At 47.1% G+C, this 22,773-nt stretch overlaps 1 protein-coding gene across 1 annotated transcript in view; it reads left to right on the plus strand.

The window, feature by feature from the left end:
- The window catches only part of C2CD5 (C2 calcium dependent domain containing 5), a 1,535,590-nt gene that overhangs the window by 820,960 nt on the left and 691,857 nt on the right, over nucleotides 1–22,773 (plus strand). Inside the window, 3 exon segments of the mRNA XM_029600113.1 lie at nucleotides 16,021–16,033; nucleotides 16,035–16,092; nucleotides 16,095–16,116. Of these exon segments, the coding sequence (XP_029455973.1) occupies nucleotides 16,021–16,033; nucleotides 16,035–16,092; nucleotides 16,095–16,116 (93 nt within the window).

Genomic DNA, 22,773 nt, shown 5'->3' on the forward strand with positions numbered 1-22,773 from the left:
TGTAAACAGTTGTGATGGTGCATTACTAAACGACGGTATAGAAAAGTTTTTAAATAAAATAAATAAATAAATAAGATGCATTATGTAAGGGAAACAGTTGAGAGAGTGAGTGTCTCTTCATCACAGGCCTTATTCTGCCAGAGCCAACTGTAATCCATTTATTCCTGGAATTCTGAATCAAAGATGTCTGACTTTTTTGTGGGAGCTGTCCAGTTGGGGAAATTGGTTGTTTTTAGTTACACATCTTGTACCACATGCCACTGTAAACCATTTATTCTTGGGATATGAATCTTCTGTGGAAGCTGTGGAAGATATTAGATTGCATCAAAAAAGGGCAGGTTTTTTGAAACCTGAACAATTCTTCTTTCAAATGCATCACCTGCTTTTTTCATTGCTTAAAGCTGAAAACAAATTACAAGGTTCATTTAAAAACTGAGCCACTCACAAACTCTTGGCAGAAACCTCATAGTTGTCTTGTGTAAACAGAACAAATGGGAATATAATAAGATAGCAAGAAGGTAATCATTAACACTTATGAGCATGAGAAAAGAATAGAAATGTAGCATTCATGGAGCAGAGAGATACACTAAAGTTTAAGAACCTAAGAACATGCCATACTGGGTCAGACCAAGGATTCATCCTGTTTCCAATCCAGGCCATAAGAACCTGGCAAGTACCCAAAAACTAAGTCTATTCCATGCTAGTAATGCAGTGGCTATTTTCTAAGTCAGCTTAATTAATGGTAATGGACTTCTCCTCCAAGAACTTATCCAATCCTTTTTTAAACCCAGCTACACTAACTGCCCTAACCACATCCCCTGTTAAATTAGCACAGTTTTGAAACTTGTGAGCAGTAGCTCCAATCAAGGCTTCAACCCTGGCTACTGTCTATTCATGCATCTTTTAGAGTAGAAAAGACATACAAAGTAATAAATATAGTGGCAAGCAACATGACATTCACTATTCAGGAAGCAATAAAAACATATTTTTCCTTTGCATGCAATAAAGGACTACACCCAAAGTACATAAATTAAACATTTCCTAGCGTGTATCAGATGGACTCAAATCAAATGGGGTATAGTGTGCTCGTGCTAGCAGTTGGAGACGGATCTGACGTCAGCACGGGTACATATACCCCACAGGAAGTGTAGCAATTCAGTAATTTCCATCTCCAAAGCAGTTTGGAGCTACCTCACGCCCGCTGAGCGTGTTTCCAAATTCTAACGACAACATTCTTAGAAGAAACTTATTGAAGACAAGCCCCACACTCCTGTGGTGGTACCAGGCGGTCCTCACCAGTTGAGTTTCCCGAGCTGACTTCCGTGGTCCCTCGGAAGCAAGAGCCTCGTCCGGTGGCCGGTTCGCGGCAGGGACCTAGCCCCCGAGTGAGAAGGGCTCGGGTGCGGCTTGGTCCCCGAGCGAGACGAGTTCAGGCGTGGCCTAGAGGCAGCCTCGGTCCCGGCGTGGACTTGGCTCCCGAGCGAGACGAGTTCGGGAGCGGCCTAGAGGCAGCGGGCGCACTTCCTTATGCGCGGCGGTTGAAGGTACTCTCTCCCCGCAGCTGGAGACTGCCCGGGTCGCAACCGGGAAGCGCTGAAGACAAGGTAAGGCGTATATCTTTACTTGGTCTCCGAGGAAGTGTGGATTCGCTGGGCCTGCCTACAAGGCAGCACGCCAAGGAGGTCGCCATTTTGGTCTGCCTACTCATTTTCGCCGATGAGCGCATGTTGCTAAGCTATGGCGCATGTTGTTAGCGCACGCGATAGGCGCACGTTGTTAGCGCACGCGATAGGCGCACGTTGTTCGCAACGCCCGTATATAGGCGCGTGTATGTAAGCCGCCCGTGTATAGGCGCACATTTATGAGACGCCTGTGGATAGGCGCACGTTTCTGAGACGCCCGTGGATAGGCGCACGCTTATAAGACGCCCGTGTATAGGCGCACATTTATAAGACGCCCGTGGATAGGCGTACGTTTCTACGACACCCGTGGATAGGCGCATGCTGTTAAGCGCTCTTGTTAGGCCGCCACCGAATTTCAGGCGAATGGAGCATAAGAGAGCCCATGCGGCCGCAGGGTCGGCACCTTCCAGAATCTGGCATGAAAGCTCTAAGCCTTTGCTCAGCATGCAACCTCAGAGCCACGCAGAGCGAGGGAGCAGACTTAGCAGGCCGTGGCGAGCAACCAAGGAACCCGAGAGACCTGGTGCCCCTACGGCCAGATCCGGCTTCGCTTTCCTGGGTGGAATTATTCAAGGGGATTCACGCCTTTGTCCAGATGCAGTCTGCTCCTCGAATGGATCTTTCTGTCCCGGTGGATCCGGTACCTGGCCCCTCGAGACCTAGGCGAGGCCACTCACCTCCCGATAGCCCCGATTATGGGGATTCGGATTGCTCCCAGGATAGTGAGGAGCCCCCTGAGGAGGGTGAACTTCCCTCAGAGATTGAGCCATATCGGACCTTGAGGCGCTTCTTTCGGAAAGAGGATCTTTCAGGCCTGGTCTCACAATGCCTATCGGAACTGGCCATTCTGGGCCAGGAGGCCCCAGGGGACCCTAAAATGAACCCCCTGTTAGAGGGCCAGTGCCAACCGGCTCACCATTTTCCCCTCCTACAACCTGCACAGCAGCTAATCGATCTGGAATGGAAGGCACCGGAGGCCTCATTCAAAGGGGGTCGGGCCTTGGCAGGCATGTACCCTCTGGATCCGGCTTCCAAGGAGCTGTTGGCATGCCCCAGGGTAGACGCCATAGTGAAGCACACCACCATTCCGGTTGAGGGGGGAGCGGCCCTCAAGGATTCGCATGACCGACGCATGGACACCATTCTGAAACAAGTTTTTGAGGTAGCAGCCATGTCCCTACGAATCGCGACTTGCTGCACCGTGGTGATGCGTTCCTGTTTATCACAGGCGAGAAACAACACCCAGGGAGCGGACATGTAATCAGCTCTCGCATTTCTCACTGACGCAGCCTCCGACCTCGTCCGTACGGCAGCCAAGGGAGTGTCCTCCTCAGTGGCAGCCAGGAGGCAGCTTTGGCTACATAATTGGGCGGCCGACTCGTCCTCCAAAACACGACTCACAAGAATGCCCTTTAAGGATTCTTTACTGTTCGGCAGTGATCTCGAGAACTGGGCTACTAAATGGGGTGCCTCTCCATTACCCCGTCTACCAGAAGACAGGGCGAGGAGGAGCCAGCGTTCCTCTTCTAGACCATCTAGAGGTAGAAATTCTCAGCGCTTCAACCCCTACAGGACGCGCTATCGAGCGCCTCGTTCCCAGGCCAGGAACCAGTACTTTCGGACTAAGCACAACAAGAAGAGAACTGGCTCGGGTTCCAGCCCGACCGCAACCCACAATGACAATCAGCCGACCCATCCGGGGTAGCAGCCATAGGGGGCAGGCTAACCCTCATCTACAGCAGGTGGGGTCGAGATCACTTCGGACCAGTGGGTCCTCGCCATCATCCGAGAAGGATATTACCTGGATTTCTTTCGGCTTCCGCCGAGCAAGTTTGTGGAATCTCCTTGTTCACCGCTCAAGGCAGCGGCACTAGAAGTGACCTTACAGAGGCTCCTGGCCCTAAAAGCCATAATCCCAGTACCTGCGGGAGAGGTAAATTCTGGGCATTGTTTATTTATTTATTTATTTATTTATTTCGGATTTTTATATACCGACATTCTCATACAAGTATCGAATCAGGTCGGTTTACATATAACAAAACTTTCGCAAAAAAGGCGTTACATTGAACAGCGTTTCTTAACATATAGCGTATAACATATAGCATATAACATATAGCATATAGGTATAAATAATAGAATTAAATATTACATAGATAATAATAATAATAACTCGTCAACAGGACGTGGGTAAATGTTCGGCATGTTTAAAGCGAGAATAAATATCTAGAAAAATTAAAGGGGTAGACTAAATTGAGATATGAGGGAACATAGACCATGTTGATTTATTTCATAGTACCCAAGAAGGAGGGCACTTTCAGGCCCGTCCTGGACCTCAAGTCAGTCAACCGACACCTACGGTCCCAGCTTTCGCATGGAAACTCTACAGTTGGTCAAGAATTCGGTACAGCCAGGGGAGTTTCTCACCTCTTTAGATCTGTCGGAAGCCTACCTGCATATCCCAATCCATCGGGATCACCAGCGCTATTTACGCTTCAAAGTCCTGAATCAGCACTTCCAGTTCCGAGCTTTGCCCTTCGGGTTAGCCACCGCGCCGCAGATCTTACCAAGGTAATAGTAGTAGTGGCGGCGGCACTCAGGAAGGAAGGAATTCTCGTCCATCCCTACCTGGACGATTGGCTGATCAGGGCAAAGTCACCGGAGGAGAGCCACCAGGCAACCAACAGAGTTATAGCTCTTCTGGAAAGCCTCGGATGGGTAGTCAACATAAACAAGAGCTCTCTACAGCCGTCCCAGTCGCTGGAATACCTAGGGGTCCAATTCGACACCCGAGAAGACAAAGTCAGCCTGACCTCCAAGAGAAAATCAAAACTCCAGAGCCATCTGCAGGCCCTGCTGAGCGCCATGCGGCCCACAGCTCGAGATTACCTACAGATCCTCGGCCTCATGGCATCCACTCTGGAAGTGGTGCCCTGGGCGCGGGCTCATATGAGACCGTTGCAACGCGCTCTTCTATCTCGATGGAGCCCACGATCACAGAACTACACCGTATGCCTAACTCTACCGGCCAGAGTGCGGGATCAGCTACGGTGGTGGTTGCAGCCCGGCCACATGAGCCGGGGGTCAAGAATGTCCTCCTCAACCTGGATTCTGCTCACCACAGATGCCAGCCTGAACGGATGGGGAGCACACTGCGAGGAACTCACCGCCCAAGGGCGGTGGACCAGAGAAGAGTCGAAGTGGAACATCAACCGACTAGAGGCACGGGCAGTCAGGCTAGCGTGCCTGCGATTTGCCCACAGACTTCGCGACAGAGCGGACAGAGTGATGTCAGACAATGCCACCACGGTGGCATACGTCAATCGTCAGGGCGGAACCAGAAGCCAACAGGTGTCCCTGGAAATAACTCCCCTGATGATTTGGGCAGAAGCAAATCTCCAGGACATCTGCGCCGTCCACATTGCCGGGAAGGACAACACGACGGCAGACTTCCTCAGCAGAGAAAGCCTAAATCCGGGAGAGTAGCAGCTGTCACCCACAGCCTTTCAGATGATTGTGCATCAATGGGGGACACCAGCCATGGACCTCTTAGCGGACAGGTCCAACGCTCAAGTACCCAGATATTTCAGCCGCAGGCAGGATTCTCGGGCTCAGGGGATCGATGCCCTGGTACAGCCGTGGCTCAGGGGGATCCTGTTATACGCCTTTCCTCCATGGCCCCTGCTGGGCGCCATTGTACACAGGATTCAGTGACACAGAGGCCTAGTTCTTCTAGTGGCCCCGGACTGGCCAAGAAGACCCTGGTACGCAGACATGAGAAGACTACTGGCAGGGCACCCTCTACCTCTGCCTCCCTACAGGGACCTGCTACGGCAAGGCCCCATCCTACACGAGGATCCAGCTCAATTCTATCTTACGGTCTGGCCATTGAGAGGGCTCGACTGAAGAAAAGGGGATACTCGGAGCCGGTAATAGATACACTCCTCCGAGCACGCAAGTTCTCCACATCCCTAACATATATCAGGATTTGGAGAGTCTTTGAAGACTGGTGCGACTCTCACGGCACCAATTCGCATGCCGCTATATATCATTTTGGACTTCCTACAAGATGGACTTCAGAAGGGTCTATCCCTCAGCTCCATCAAGGTTCAGGTAGCAGCGCTGTCTTGCTACGGTCCCAGGAGTGACTGCAACACCATTGCCAAACACCTAGACGTCTCACGTTTCCTGAAAGGAGTCAAACACATTCGCCTGCCACTGAAGTGGCCAGTGCCCTTGTGGAATCTCAACCTAGTATTGGAATTTTTGGCGGGATCAGCCTTCATGCCCCTTCGAGGCTTGTCCCTCCGTTTTGTTAACCTTGAAGATGGTGTTCTTGCTGGCTGTGTGTTCAGCACGCCGCATCTCAGAGCTACAAGCACTTTCCTGTCGTGATCCATTTCTCAGAATCACTCCAGAGGCTATCCATCTTCGTACAGTTCCATCCTTTTTACCCAAAGTGGTCTCACACTTTTACCTCAACCAAACCATATCCTTGCCTACCACGGAAGGTTTGAAAAAGTCGGAGGAAGGTCGAATGCTACGCCATCTCGATATCGGCAGACTGCTGTCCAGATACCTGGAAATGTCAGAAGCAGTACGAAAGACGGACCACCTGTTCGTCCTGCACAGCGGGAAGAAAGCTAGGGGAAGCGGCCTCACGGCCAACCATCGCCCGCTGGATTAAAGAAGTTATCAAGGCAGCCTACATAGAGGCGGGAAAACCACCGCCTCTACAGGTCAAAGCTCATTCTACCAGAGCACAATCGGCCCTCTTGGGCAGAAGCTAAACTGCTGTCGCCTGCAGAGATATGTAAAGCAGCGACGTGGTCCTCCCTCCACGCCTTCTCCAGATTCTACCGTCTGGACGCCCAGGCCAGGGAGGACACAGCATTTGCGAGGGCAATCCTAAACGGTCCTCGGGCAGCCTCCCGCCCAGTCCGGGAGTAGCTTTTGTACATCCCATTTGTTTTGAGTCCATCTGCTACACGCTAGAAATGTAGAGATTACTTACCTGATAATCTCCTTTCCTTAGTGTATGCAGATGGACTCAGCATCCCGCCCGGCTGCCGGCATACATGGGGATTCACCGACTCACGGTAAGCCATGTTTTCTTATAATAGGCCATCCACCCTGCCGGGTGTTCGCCTTCCGGTTGTGAACACTGGCGGTCTCTAGCTACTATCAATCGGTCAGGGTAATCCTGTTTATTAATTGATCGGTCAGCTACAGCTTTTGCGAGGAAGATTACTGAATTCCTACACTTCCTGTGGGGGTATATGTACCCGTGCTGACGTCAGATCCATCTCCAACTGCTAGCACGAGCTCACTATACCCATTTGTTTTGAGTCCATTTGCATACACTAAGGAAAAGGAGATTATCAGGTAAGTAATCTCTACAATGCCACCGTGCTCACACACATACAGCAGACAAAAGGGGATATAAAGCAAAATCAACCTGGGCTCTGTTCATGTATTTGTAATACATTCATGTTGTATGTAATGTTTTATTGATATATTGAGCTTTATAAGATATCATATATGTTTGTTATATGCGCCACACGGAACACATTGTGCAGGTTGCAGAATATAAGAAAAGCTAAATAAATAAATTGAAGGGAACATGCATGCACTATGGAAATTTGGACCACAGTGGTATGTGCAAACAGGATAGGGGGAATATAGCATGTACCACCACACCAGCATACAAAGACAAACACCACATGAAAAAGACACATGGAGACACCACAAATAAGGCACCATGTTACATAATGAAACATTGCTTGAAATGAATAAATTAATATGTGTTAGTATGATAGGCATCCTGCCATAAGGCATATTTTCAGAAACTAAACAAATGGAGAGATTCAGTAATTGTTGAAATTTCTTATAATCCCTGGCATTGGAGCATCATTATTGAAAAGTGGAGTAGTTGCAACTGCTTCTGGTTAAAGAGGGATTCTGAGTAAGAAAACATGAAAAGAAAATGTTTCATCTGTTTTTGAAATCTGCATTTTGTGCAGTTTTAAAAGTATTAGTTATGTTTGGATAGCTTATCATTCAGACTCGAATGGGAACAGTGGGAGGAGAGGATCACCTTGCAGGTGGCTGAAAGGAATCAGTAAGATTTTGCTTGGGACATTGTCTTTTTTAAAAGTATGGGGGAAAAGTTAACTATTTGGGAATATTATTTAATGTGTGTGTGTTTGTGCTTTTAATAGAAAGGCAGTGAATAAACAAGTTAGACTGTTTGTATTTTTAAATAGTCAATAAAGTAGCTAGTAAGCAGTAGGTAGTGTGTTTATTTTTAAAGTCTGCAGAACTGAGTGTTCTGCAGACTTTAAAGAACTGTTTGTATTAAACCCCCCCCCCACAACACACACACAAAAACAAAACCCAAAAAGTAGCCAGAAGCTAGAAATAAGCTAGGAGCAGTGTATACCTAAGTAAAAAAGGTTGAATAGTTCAGCTCAGTTACTTACCTTGGAAAAGTGTTGTAGTGTGATTGGGTTTGAATAGGTACCAACATTTGTTAATCAAGTTGTACATGTGCATGCGATGCAAAGAGCTCCTGGCTCTCAGAAAACGAGTCCAATCTCTGGAGGCTCGAGTGGCAGACCCTGGAGGAGCTGAGGCAGACCGAGAGGTAAATAGATGATTGAGCCCTTCAAAGTGACAAACAACTCCAAGATTTCCTCCGCCTTACCTCTTCTACACAACAGTTTAAAAAATCACTAAAAACTTACTTATTCAGAAAGCTTACAGCTTATTCTCTAACCCATAAAATTAACATTCACTTATCTGGTTTACAAATGTCATTATCTATTTTCAAACAGACAATACCCATAAAACAATTTTCATCATCTTCAATCCATTTTAATTTTTATTGTTTAAAATTCGTAGGACTGATTGTTTATTCTGCTATTATTTTTATGTTAGTTTTAATTTGTCTATTTTAAGTTTATTCATATGTATGTTTGGTGTAAACCGTTTTGATTAATTCTTTTGAATTGTAAAGGCGGTATAATAACAATTTGGGTATGATAGATAAATACATAAAAAAATAGTAGTCAAGTCCCAACTTCAGACTGGCAGCCCTGGTGCTGCCTTGGAGGAAGAAGGTCTCATGATGGGAGAGCATCACCAGGTTGCAGCAGGAAAGGATCCTGTAGCAAGGACCTGCTCCCCAGGTGATACATTGTCCTTCACACTGAGGATATCTCCCCAAGGCCTACTGCCCAGGAGGGAAGGGTTAGGTCGGCCGTCATAGTTGGTGATTTGATTATTAGGAGGCTGGTGGGCGTGAGGATCGCCTGGTAACATGCCTTCCTGGTGTGAAGGGTGGCGGACCTCACACGTCACCTAGATAGGATTTTAGACAGTGCTGGGGAGGAGCCGGCTGTCGTGGGACATGTGGGGCACCAACGACATAGGAAAATGTTGGGAGGGAGGTTCTGGAAGCCAAATTTAGGCTCTTAGGTAGAAAGCTTAAATCCAGAACCTCCAGGGAAGCATTCTCTGAAATGCAGCTGTTCCACGCGCAGGTCACCAGAGGCAGGCAGAGCTCCCGAGTCTCAATGCATGGATGAGACGATGGTGCAAGAAGGGATTCAGTTTTGTTAGGAACTGGGGAACCTTTTGGGGAAGGGGGAGTCTCTTCCGATGGGATGGGCTCCACTTTAACCAGGGTGGAACCAGACTGCTGGCGCTAACCTTTAAAAAGGAGATAGAGCAGCTTTTAAATTAGAACAAAGGGGAAAGCCTATGGTCGCTCAGCAGCACATGGTTCGGAGAGAGGTATCTTCAAAGGATACTAATGATGCATTAGAATTAGGGCATCCTGACAGTGAGGTTCCAATAATTAGAAAAGTAGTCCAAGTGCCTGTAACTAAAACTCACCTGAGCTAAAAAATTCTAACTTATCCCTATCAATTAAAAAGCAGAATGAAAATACAAACAAAAAACAAACTTTGAAATGTTTGTATGCTAATGCCAGAAGTCTAAGTAAGATGGGAGAATTAGAATGTATAGCAGTGAATGATGACATAGACTTAATTGGCATCTCAGAGAAATGATGGAAAGAGGATAACCAATGGGACAGTGCTATACCGGGGTACAAATTATATTGCAATGACAGAGAGGAGCACCCGGGAGGAGGTGTGGCGCTTTATGTCCAGGATGGCATAGAGTCCAACAGGATAAACATCCTGCATGAGACTAAATACAAAATTGAATCTTTATGGGTAAAAATCCCTTGTATGTCGGGGAAGACTATAGTGATAGGGGTATACTACCGTCCACCTGGTCAAGATGGTGAGATGGACAGTGAAAGGCTAAGAGAATTTAGGGATGCTAACCAAATTGGTAGTGCAGTAATAATGGGAGACTTCAATTACCCCAATATTGACTGGGTAAATGTATCATCAGGACACGCTAGAGAGATAACGTTCCTGGATGGAATAAATGATAGCTTTATGGAGCAATTGGTTCAGGAACCAACGAGAGAGGGAGCAATTTTAGATCTAATTCTCAGTGGAGCACAGGACTTGGTGAGAGAGGTAACGGTGGTGGGGCTGCTTGGCAATAGTAATCATAATATGATCAAATTTGATTTAATGACTGGAAGAGGAACAGTGTGCAAATCCATGGCTCTCATGCTAAACTTTCAAAAGGGAAACTTTGATAAAATGAGAAAAATTGTTAGAAAAAAACTGAATGGAGCAGCTACAAAAGTAAAAAATGTCCAAGAGACATGGTCATTGTTAAAAAAAATACCTGGCATTCTACCATTCTAGAAGCACAGTCCAGATGTATTCCACACATTAAGAAAGGTGGAAAGAAGGCAAAACGATTACCGGCATGGTTAAAAGGGGAGGTGAAAGAAGCTATTTTAGCCAAAAGATATTTATTCAAAAATTGGAAGAAGGATCCAACAAAAGAAAATAGGATAAAGCATAAACGTTGGCAAGTTAAATGTAAGACATTAATAAGACAGGCTAAGAGAGAATTTGAAAAGAAGTTGGCCGTAGAGGCAAAAACTCACAGTAAAAACTTTTTAAAATATATCCGAAGCAGAAAGCCTGTGAGGGAGTCAGTTGGACCGTTAGATGATCGAGGGGTTAAAGGGGCACTTAGAGAAGATAAGGCCATCGCAAAAAGATTAAATTATTTCTTTGCTTCGGTGTTTAATGAAGAGGATGTTGGGGAGGTACCCGTACTGGAGAAGGTTTTCATGGGTAATGATTCAGATGGACTGAATCAAATCACGGTGAACCTAGAAAATGTGGTAGACCTGATTGACAAACTGAAGAGTAGTAAATCACCTGGACCGGATGGTATACACCCCAGAGTTCTGAAGGAACTAAAAATTGAAAATTCAGACCTATTAGTAAAAATTTGTAACCTATCATTAAAATCATCCATTGTACCTGAAGACTGGAGGGGATAGAAAATGTAACCCCAATATTTAAAAAGGGCTCCAGGGGCTTTCTGGGAAACTACAGACCGGTTAGCCTGACTTCAGTGCCAGGAAAAATAGTGGAAAGTGTTCTAAACATCAAAATCACAGAACATATAGAAAGACATGTGTTTAATGAACAAAGTCAGCAATGGCTTTACCCAGGGCAAGTCTTGCCTCACAAATCTGCTTCACTTTTTTGAAGGAGTTAATAAACATGTGGATAAAGGTGAACCGGTAGATGTACTATACTTGGATTTCAGAAGGCGTTTGAACAGAGTTCTTCATGAGAGGCTTCTAGGAAAAGTAAAAAGTCATGGGATAGGTGGCAATGTCCTTTCGTGGATTGCAAACTGGCTAAAGACAGGAAAAAAAGAGTAGGATTAAATGGACAATTTTCTCAGTGGAAGGGAGTGGACAGTGGAGTGCCTCAGGGATCTGTACTGGGACCCTTACTTTTCAATATATTTATATATGATCTTGGAAAGAAAATACAACGGTGAGATATCAGATTTGCAGATGACACAAAATTGGTTCAGATAGTTAAATCACAAGCAGATTGTGATAAATTGCAGGAAGACCTTGTGAGACTGGAAAATTGGGCATCCAAATGGCAGATGACATTTAATGTGTATTAAGTGCAAAGTGATGCATACAGGGAAAAATAACCCATGCTATAATTACACAATGTGGGTTCCATATTAGGTGGTACAACCCAAGAAAGAGATCTAGGCGTCATAGTGGATAACACATTGAAATCGTCGGTTCAGTGTGCTGCGGCATTCAAAAAGCAAACAGAATGTTGGAATTATTAGAAAGGGAATGGTGAATAAAACGGAAAATATCATAATGCCTCTGTATCGCTCCATGGTGAGACCGCACCTTGAATACTGTGTACAATTCTGGTCGCCACATCTTCAAAAAAGATATAATTGCGATGGAGAAGGTACAGAGAAGGGCTACCAAAATAAGGGGAATGGAACAGCTCCCCTATGAGGAAAGACTAAAGAGGTTAGGACTTTTCAGGTTGGAGAAGAGACGGATGAGGGTGGATAAGATAGAGCTGTTTAAAATCGTGAGAGGTCTAGAACGGGTAGATGTGAATTGGTTATTTACTCTTTTGGATAATAGAAAGACTAGGGGACACTCCATGAAGTTAGCAATGGGCACATTTAAAACTAATCGGAGAAAGTTCTGTTTTGCTCAGCGCACAATTAAACTCTGGAATTTGTTGCCAGAGGATGTGGTTAGTGCGTTAGTATAGCTGGGTTTAAAAGGATTGGATAAGTTCTTGGAGGAGAAGTCCATTATCTGCTATTAGTTCACTTAGAGAATAGCCACTGCCATTAGCAACGGTAACATGGAATAGACTTAGTTTTTGGGTACTTGCCAGGTTCTTTATGGCTGGATTGGTCACTGTTGGAAACAGGATGCTGGGCTTGATGGACCCTTGGTCTGACCCAGTATTGCATTTTCTTATGTTCTTATGAGGAATTCATCTTTGGCCATTGTGCAACTCTGCCAGTGCTGTATTTTAAGTGGCATGGGTAGTACCACTGAAAGTATCTAGCTATTTAAAGTAACCAGATAAGCTATCTGGCTAACTTTAGGACATCCCTGTGGCCCAACCAGAGTTAACCGAGTAAGTTTATCCGGCTAACTCAATTCCTCCCGTTAAGCCCATTCACTGCCCCTGACTTATCAGACTAAATACTTAGGGCTAGATTCATCAAACTATGTCATGCAAAAGGAAGAGGGGCGTGTTTTATGATAATAGCCCCTAATAGGACCCTAAGTCAGCTCTCTTTGATGCCTTCCGACTTCTCCTCAAACAGCCCTTTAGAAAGGACTCTAAGAAGTCTTCTTCTTCTCTTCCGAAGAAGTCTTACCCACCACCAACCAAATCCCGTGCCACGAGACCTTATCAAAAACCGCAGTCTCGTCAAGCCCGTAAACAAAAGTCACAAGCAGCTCCTCAACCAGGACCTGCTTTCACCTAGAAAGCAGCAGCCAGATTCCTCTGTCGCGCATACCAGTGGGGAGGTCGATTGTGCCACTTCCACAACATTGACATTCAATCACATCCGACTAATGGATATTGGCAATCATTGCTCAGGGTTTCCATCTGAACTTTCTCGCCCTGCCAATGGAGTCCCCACCTCTACAGACGTGGAGAACATCCGAACACTCCATTCTTCTGGATCAGAGGTTTTCCTCCTTCTCCAGTCAAGAACAATATAACCCGTTCCATACTCTCAGCAAGGCCTAGGGTTCTATTCCTGGTACTTCCTAATCCCCAAAAATCGGGAGGTGTCCGTCCTATCTGGACCTACCGGCCCTCAACAAGTACCTTCAGTGAGAAAAGTTCAAGATGGTCACCTTGGGATCACTTCTACCTCTTCTACAAAGAGGAGACTGGCTCTCCTCTCTGGACCTCCAGGATGCATACACCCATATTGCAATAAGTCCAGCTCATTGCAAGTTCCTGAGGTTCCTAGCCCCAAGCAGTATCAATACCGAGTGCTTTCATTCGGCCTGGCGTCTGCACCACGAGTCTTTACAAAATGCTTCGTAGTTGTTGCAGCCTTCCTCAGGACACAAGGTGTTCATGTCTACCCCTATCTGGACGACTGGTTAATCAGGGCTCCCACTCAGCAAGCTGCTCTTTCGTCCCTCAATCTAACCTTACACACTCTAATTTCATTAGATTTCTCGTCAATTAAGACAAATCCTACTTAGTCCCATCTCAGACCTTGTCGTTCATTGGGGCAGACTTGGACACCTTACAGGCAAAGGCTTTCCTGCCTTGACAACGAGCACTGACTCTTTTATCTCTTGCTCACCAGCTGCAGTCTCAGCACTCTGCAACTGCACGCCAATTTCTCGTTGTCCTGGGTCACATGGCGTCCTCAGTCCATGTCTCACCAATGGCCCGCTTGGCCATGAGACTCATGCACTGAGATCTCAATGGACTCAAGCTATTCAGCCTCTGTCGGCCATTGTCCAAGTCACTCTTGTGAACTTTGATATCTCACATGGAAAGGGATTTTCCTTTCGGCAATCACTTCAGCTCGCAGAGTTAGTGAATTGCAGGCTCTAGTTACCTATCCGCCTTACGCTAAACTTCTGCAGAACTTGGCAGTACTACTCCGCACTCACCTGAAATTCTTACCTAAGGTAGTTTCAGATTTTCATCTCAATCAATCCATCATATTACCTACCTTTTTTTCCCAGGCCCCATGGCCAACCCAGGAGAACAGGCTCTGCATACCCTTGACTGTAGCGGGCTCTAGCGTTTTACCTAGACCGTACAGCTGCCCACAGGGAAAGCACTCAATTGTTCGTCTATTTCCACCCTAACAAGTTAGGGAAGCCTGTAGGTTAACAGACTCTCTCCTCCTGGTTGGCGGACTGCATCTCCTTCTGCTACCAGCAAACGGGCATTCCATTCCAAGACCGTGTTAAAGCACACTCTGTGATGGTCATGGCGATTTCAGTAGCACACCTACGATCGGTGCCACTTCCTGACATTTGCAGGGCTGCTACCTGGAGTTCTCTCCACACCTTTGCAGCCCACTATTGCTTGGACAAAGCCGGAAGACAAGATTCCATCTTCGGCCAATCTGTCCTTCGTAACCTATTTACAAAGTGACGAACCAACACCCTTCCGCCTGCCCGGTGGGGTTCAGGATGCCCTCTATCAAATTCCACCCCAGTTGCTGTGCCTGTTGCATGCCTTTCGGGTACATTTGGTGCATGTTCGGACATCCTCAGCTCGGTACTCACCCATATGTGAGGACTACCGTCCTGCTTGTCCTGTGAGAAAGCAAATGTTGCTTACCTGTAACAGGTGTTCTCACAGGACAGCAGGAAGTTAGTCCTCACGAAACCTGCCCACCGCCCCACCACTGTTCCCTCTAAGCTAAGCATGCGAGCAATCACTCATACATTTTGGAGCATTGCTTACAAGTTTTACATGGTCATTCACATAAATTTGTCTTTTTACTATATACAGAAATGCAACACTAATGCTGGCCACTCAAAAATTGTTAGTTTAAAAAAATTGTTTCTCACACAAAAAAATGTGCACACACCTAGTCACTCCTTAGAGGGAACATTGCGCCCCACGGTGTTGGGTTCGTAACGTTTTGTTATTTTATTTTTCGGCACTGCCTGTAGCTTTCAAATAAGACTGAAGGAGGACCCCTGCTGGCTGCAGGGTTAGTGCCTTGTTGGGCATGCCCAGTAGGGGCCAGTCAAAGTTCTGGAAACTTTGACAGACGTTTTCCGTGATTGAGCTCCATCCTGTGATGTCACCCATATGTGAGGACTAACATCCTGCTGTCCTGTGAGAACACCTGTTACAGGTAAAACAACATTTTGCTAAACAACAGGATATCCTAACCCGCAGAACATCCCACCCCATTTCTCAAAGAGACAGCATAAATAGCCTAATCATTCTAATTTCAATTACTTTTGCATCTTAAGTTTCATGCATAACAATTTGTCAGCAATCAACATAGTTCAACTCTTGGATTATTCCCAATTTGAAATTCATAAGTGGTAAAAACACTTTGAAGAATTAACAAACTCCCTTTTAAAACTTTACTGTGTTTCCTGTTCTTCATACCAAATTCTTTTCCAGGAAATGTATTTTATATTATTGGTTGTTTTGCTAAATTTTGATGACCAGAATTGCTCCATGGTGTATTTCTCATATATCAGAATAGATGTCTCTCATTGGAAAGTCTGATTTACAGACATGTGAATGAACCAATTGATTACCCTGTTCTGATTGTATTGCCTTGAAGAATTAATTTCTTTTGTGAAAGAGAAATGTTGTCAAATAACTTTGTTTTTTGTCTTTTTTTATATCTCTTATAGTGAAGAAGTCTGCCATCTTGTCTGCATCTGGCACTGCTGCTGTACTGAACCCTCGATTTCTCCATGATGGTTCCCAGAGGGCTGTTTGGAACAAAGGTTATCATGGCAGCCTGGCTTCTTTTCCATAGGGTCAGAGAAGGGAGAGGTTGATTTTTTTCTTCAGAGCCAGGATAGTTCTTCGCTATTAGGGTAGGTTACAGTGTTAAAGAGCAGGATGCAGGAGCAACCACTTAACTGACTAACAGCAGCAGCAACAACAGAAGTAATGGAACTATGCATCAAATTAGATATACAAGATTTTTTATTTTGCTTTCTCCACTTACATAAGGTAACATGTTTGACCCTAACCAAAGAAATATAACACTTAGCTTTTTTGGTTCTTACCTACTTTGAATACATTCTCACCAAATAGTTTAGTATACAGTAAATAAATATGATTACTGAGATTGTTTAAAATGTGTTTTTCATATTACACAGCCAGAATATGTGGCCTGCCATTGTGCAGTTGCCAATGACTATAAATACATCAACTTGACAAGAAAGAACAGAACATGAGTTATAGCAGAACATTTTATGTTTGTATATTTTTATATGTTTATATATGTATGTGTGCATGTATGTAGTGTTTGTGTGTATGTATATATGTATATACACATACATACACACACACACACATATATATATATATATATATATATATATATAGTGTCAATAATCAACAGCCATTAGACCGATAATTTAAAGTTTATCCATCTAAATGACAAATTTTGTTATATTCAGCCCCCTATCAAGCTAGATTTTAGCAAGATAAAAAAGAGGTGTTCCGGGGCCGTAACTGAAGGAGCTACTTACTTGACTAAATTAGGCCTGGATGTTATCAAAATGCACTAAATATCGTATGTGATAGGAAAAGGGGTGTGTGTTATGGTATAGGAAGTTTATCGCAATTTGCGCTAATACCCAATCGAAGCACTATCTAAGTGCAAATTGCGATAAGTGCCAGAATTCTTGTATTTCCTACATACAACTACTGGGGGGACCATGTTTAGTAGTTTTAAGCTCCTGGAGAGCCAGCCTAGCTATCAGGGCCCTCCTACCATCACTGGGGTGGGGGGGGGGGGGGGGGGGGTGAGAGAGAGAGAGAAAGAGAGACACTAGCCATAATGCCCCCCCACTAGATAGGTATTTATATCTCTATGGGAGGCCCACCTAGTAACTCGAGGTGAGGTTTAGGTATTAGTGTAGGGATTAGGGGCCACTTTGACATTCCAAGTGAGACGTACGAACAGAACAGTGCTCTCTTGTGAAGATTTGATGATAGGTTGAGAGAACATTGCACAAATCTCATCTTTGGGTGAGTTTCCTCACTCCAAAGGTCATCAGGTCTTCACAAGAGAGCACTGTTCTGTTCGTATGTCTCACTTTGAATGTCAGAGTGGCCCCTAACCCCTACACTAATACCTAAACCTCACGTACAATTACTAGGTGAGCCTCCCATAGAGATATAAATACCTATCTAATGTGAAGGCATTATGTCTAGTGTCTCTCTCTCTCTCTGTGTTTGTATGGTGGTAGGAGGTCCCTGATGGTTAGGCTGGCTCTCCAGGAGCGTAAAAAACGGCATTTGCGAAAACATCACAACGCAAGATAAAGCCCTATCGCACGGCTTTACGCAAATGAAAAAGGTGTAGTTAAAATTTGTGTTAAAGCCGTGTGATACAGCTTTGCAAAACTGTGAGCCCAGCCCACTTGGCCAAAAATCCTGCCCCAATATCCTCCCCTTTTTCTCATTTGCATCGCACCATGTGTTATGGTGCTTTTGCATGCGTTAATGGCGTTTTCGCATGCGAAAATGCCATATAGCACTTTGATAAATGATCCCCGAAGCTGGATAAGTAGCAATATTCAAACTTATCCAGCTAACTTATCTGGCTAACTTTGGAACTGCTATTGAGCAGGTCTAATGTTAGCCAAATAACTTATCCAGCTAAATTTAAACTTTTCTGGGCATATTCAGCAGTATGGCCGCACTACTAAATATCTAGGCTAAGTTTGCCTGATAAGTCTTTAGCTAACTTACAGGGTCATTCATCAAATTGCGTTAGGGCCTCATTATGCAATAATAGGGCTCTATTGCACATTATAAATGATATTTTGCTTGTCCCCACAGATAACCTTCCCTATTGCAATAACCACCTTCCCTGTACGTACCCGGATCAGTCCGACAGTGGGTTGAGCCTCCTGGCCAGCAGATGGAGATAGAGAAAAAAACTAAAGGGTATCCTATATCAGGACAGTGTTCACCCTGCATCCCTTCAGTATTTCTCTGACTCCAGCAGATGCAGATGTCAGACCATGCGGCTCACCTCTAGTCAGCTAGATTGTTTGGGAAAGTCTGCTTTCTCCCTCTTTCTGTCTTATTTGGATCAAGTGCAAGTACTTAATTTCTATTTCAGTTTTGAAAAAAAAAAAGATCTTAACGTTTTCTTTTCTTGTAGTGAGCAACAGTGTTTGCCCCTTGCTCTTACTGGGTGCCTAGGGGGGCTTTGCCCCCTGAGATCCTCAGCCTAGCACCCTACCCGGTGACTTGCCTGGCTAGGGGTGAAACTGGTGGTCCAGTCCCTCCCCCGCGCAGACCCAGAGACAAAAGCATACCTCGGGTCTGCTGCAGAGAAGTTCATTCCTCTGCTTCTTCAACTTTACCAACAAGTTTTAAAAAAAAAACAAACCGCTTTCCATCGGGGGAAAGAGCAGCCAGGCACCGGCGATTCTTGCCGTCTCACGCGGCAGATCTGCCCCTCACCCTCTATGCCTCGATCGGCCTTTTGCCTCGCGTGTGGAGAGCCTGCCTCAGAGGGGACGGCTTCTCTGCGCCGGAGAGATCAGCTGGTCATTCTTGGCCAGGCAGATGCGTTGCAAGGACAGCCCTGTTCCCGCAAATCTCTGGAACAGTGGCCATTTTGGCTCCAAACCTCACTGAGGTTTCTGAGCCTAATGGGGGCGGGGACCCCGATTTTTGCCCCCCCCCCCCCCCCCCCCGATTTAAGCCCCATGGAGCCCCCAGAAGCCATTTCTGACCCATGCAAATCTCCAGGGCGTTTTTCAGGTGATTTTGTTCTCCTCATGCATAAGGCTTATGTTGCCAGCCTTCTACAACAGGATGACCCACCAGATCAGCTGCCTGCCTGCCCTCCTCCTGCCAAGGTCCCTAGATAGGCTGCAGCACAGGGGCCCAGACTCTCAAGGGGCGAAACCGGGTTCGGGTTGTCCCAGGGGTTCCGGTCCCTCCGGCCCCCACTCATCTGCTCGCTCCAATACCGGACCCCGACCCGGATGCCGATGTCCTCGCTCTGAATCCACCAATAGAGGGGGATGACCCCAGGGTGTTGCGTCTCTTCCAGCGTGAAGAGCTGGATGTGCTTATACCCCATGTTCTGGCCGAGTTGGGCTTAGATTCCCCCCCCCCCCCAGAGGACAACGCGTATGCTGCAGCTTCTAGCAACGTTGACCCAGTCCTCGCCGGCCTGAGGGCACCCCTGTGCACCTTCCCTTTCCATCCAATGCTAATGCAGTTAATGCTCAGGAAATAGGAGACGCTGGAAGCCAGTTTGTAAGTGGGCAGAGCCATGGACAAGATGTACCCGCTTCCAGACCTGTGTCTGGACATGCTCCGGGTCCCTAAGGTGGATGCCTCGGTCTCCACTGTCACGAAGCGCACTACTATCCCAATCAGGGCGACTGCGTTGAAAGATCTTCAGGATCGCAAATTGGAAGTCTACCTCAAAAGGATTTTTGAGGTCCTAGCGCTCTGGGTCCGGGTGACAGTCTGTAGCAGTCTCATGTAGCGGGCAAGCCTTATGTGGATTCAACAACTAGTCAGCACCCAGGACCTCCCGTCTGCAGAGGCGGAACAGGCAGAGCGGCTGGAAGGCGCCATTGCATATGGGGCGGATGCCCTCTATGATTCTTCTTAGGGTGCAGGCCAGAGCTATGGTTTTGGCGGTGTTTCACTAGACGTCTCCTCTGGCTTCGTAATTGGGCAGCGGACTCCTCTTCTAAATCATAGTTGGGCACTCTCCAATTCAAGGGTAAGTTGCTCTTCGGGGAGGACCTGGAGCAGCTTATTAAATCTCTTGGGGAAAATAAGGTACATAAGCTGCCGGACGACCGTCTTCAGTAATCCAAATCCTTTTTTCCTTCACGCTTTCGGTTCAGGGGTCAGTGCAGGAACAACAGGCCGAGAGGGGCTGCCCAAAGACCCACCTCCACTAGATTCCAGTCTTGGTCTCATTCCTTTCGTGGCTGACAGCTACGAACCCTTCAAGTTCCACCTCAAAGTCCTCCCAATGTGATGCGGCCGGCCCATTCCTCAGCTCCCGCCTTAGGTGGACGTCTGTCCCTTTTTCTCAAGGAATGGGTCAACATCACGTCAGATCAGTGGGGTCCTCGATGTGATCGCCAACAGCTACGCGTTAGACTTTGCTCGGGAACTCCCTGACCGCTTTCTAATCTCTCCCTGCGGCTCTAGGAAGTGTCCAGCGGTGTGCCAGACTCTGGACAGGCTACAGAAGCTCAGGGCCGTAGTCCCTGTACCCCTGGAGGAACAGGGGATCCGGCCAGTATTCCATCTACTTAGTCGTTGCCAAAAAGGATGGCTCCTTCCGTCTGATCCTGGACCTCAAGAGGGTCAACTGAGCTCTCCGCGTGCCCCATTTTCGGATGGAGACCCCTGCGAGCGGTCATAGCAGTGGTTCGCTCAGGCGAATTTCTGGCCTCCCTCGACTTGACAGAGGCTTACCTGCGTATCCCAATCCTCCATGACCATCAGAATTATCTCTGCTTCACCATTCTGGGATACCACTTCCAGTTCCGGGCACTTCTATTCGGCCTGGCCACCGCGCCACGTACGTTCACCAAGGTCATGATAGTGGTGGCGGCCTCCCTTCGTCGGGAGGGAGTCCTGGTCCACTCTTACCTGGACGACTGGCTCATCCGGGCCAAGTCGGAGAACCTGTGCACTGCAGTGGTCAACAGGGTTTGTGACTTTTCTCTCCTCCCTCGGCTGGAATGTCCAACTTCTTCAAGAGTCACCTCAAGCCCTCCCAGGTCCTGGAATTTCTAGGAGCCCGTTTTGACACCTGTATGGGCAAAGTCCTACTGCCCAAGCACCGGGCACTCAAGCTCATGAACCAGGTACATCATCTCTTATCTCTTTCGGTACCCACGGCCTGGGACTATCTCCAGGTCCTGGGCTCCATGGTTTCCACCATAGATCTGGTTCCTTGGGCTTTTGCGCATATGCATCCTCTACAGAAAGCGTTGCTGTCCTGCTGGAAGCCAGTCTCGCAGGAGTTCCAAACACCCCTACTGCTCTCAGACTCTACCATTGCCAGCATGCAGCGGTGGCTTTCACTCGCCCATCTCTTGAAAGGAGTGCCTTTGGAGACATCCCAGTGGATCGTTGTGACGACGGATGCCAGCCTCTCTGGCTGGGGAGCGGTGTGTCAGCACCAGTCTACACAAGGACGGTGGTCTCCTGTGCAGTCCCGATGGCACATCAATTGTCTGGAAGCCCGAGCTGTCCATCTGGCACTCAAGACGTTCCTGCCCTTGCTCCATCACAAAGCAGTGCAGGTCCTCTCCGACAATGCCACCACAGTAGCTTACATCAATCGCAAGGGTGGCACCAGGAGTCGTCTGGTGGGTCTAGAGGCCAGCAAGCTGCTCTCCTGGGCAGAGAGACACCTGAGTCGTCTGGCAGCTTCCCACATTGCGGGGACGGAGAATGTGCAAGCGGACTTCCTCAGCCAACAACACCTAGACCCCGGAGAGTGGGAGTTGTCTAGGCGATGAATCTTCTGGTGCGCAGTGGGGAGTTCCTCACCTCAATCTGATGGCTACCCTGAACAACGCAAAGGCTCCCAGATTCTTCAGCCGCAGATGGGAGCACTGCTTGGCAGGGATGGATGCCCTGGTTCTTCCCTGGCCTCATGATGTTCTTCTCTACGCGTTCCCACCTTGACCTCTGGTGAGAAAGGGTACTCAGAAGGATAGAACTCCACAAGGGCTGGTCATTTCTCGTAGCGCCGGAATGGCCTTGGAGACTGTGGTTCACGGACCTGGTGAACCTCGCAACCGACTGTCCTCTTTGCCCTCACTCACATCCCAAACCTGCTCCGCCAAGGACCAGTATTTTTTCGATCAGGCGGATCGTTTTTGGTCTAGCGGCCTGGCTTTTTGAACGGTGGCGCCTGAAAAAGAAAGGGTATAAGGAGGACGTTATCTCCACTCTTTTGCAGGCACAGAAGACCTCTACCTCTCTCGCTTACGTCCGCGTATGGAGAGTGTTTGAGAATGCATTGCTGAGTCCGGAGTCCAGGCACGCAATTCTCCGGTGTCTCAGGTCCTTTCCTTCGTGCAGTCTGGTCTCTCCAAGGTTTGTCTTTCAATTCTCTGCGGGTGCAGGTTTCGGCCCTCGGTTCTTTCTTGGGCGTATCGATGGTTACGCTGTGGCAACTCATCCGGATGTCATTTGCTTCCTTAAAGGGGCCAAACATTTAAACCCACCTGTCCGGCCTACTTGTCCGTCCTGGAACCTCAATTTGGTGCTTCAAGCCCTTTGCAAGGCGCCTTTCGAACCTCTCCGGCGGGCCACGCTTAAAGACCTCACTCTTAAGACAATATTTTTGGTCTCTATTGCTTGGCCAGGAGAGTGTCCAGCTCCAAGCTTGTCTTGTCGGGAGCCCTTTCTCC

The sequence above is a fragment of the Rhinatrema bivittatum genome, chromosome 4, assembly GCF_901001135.1.
Source record: "Rhinatrema bivittatum chromosome 4, aRhiBiv1.1, whole genome shotgun sequence".
NCBI lineage: Eukaryota > Metazoa > Chordata > Amphibia > Gymnophiona > Rhinatrematidae > Rhinatrema > Rhinatrema bivittatum.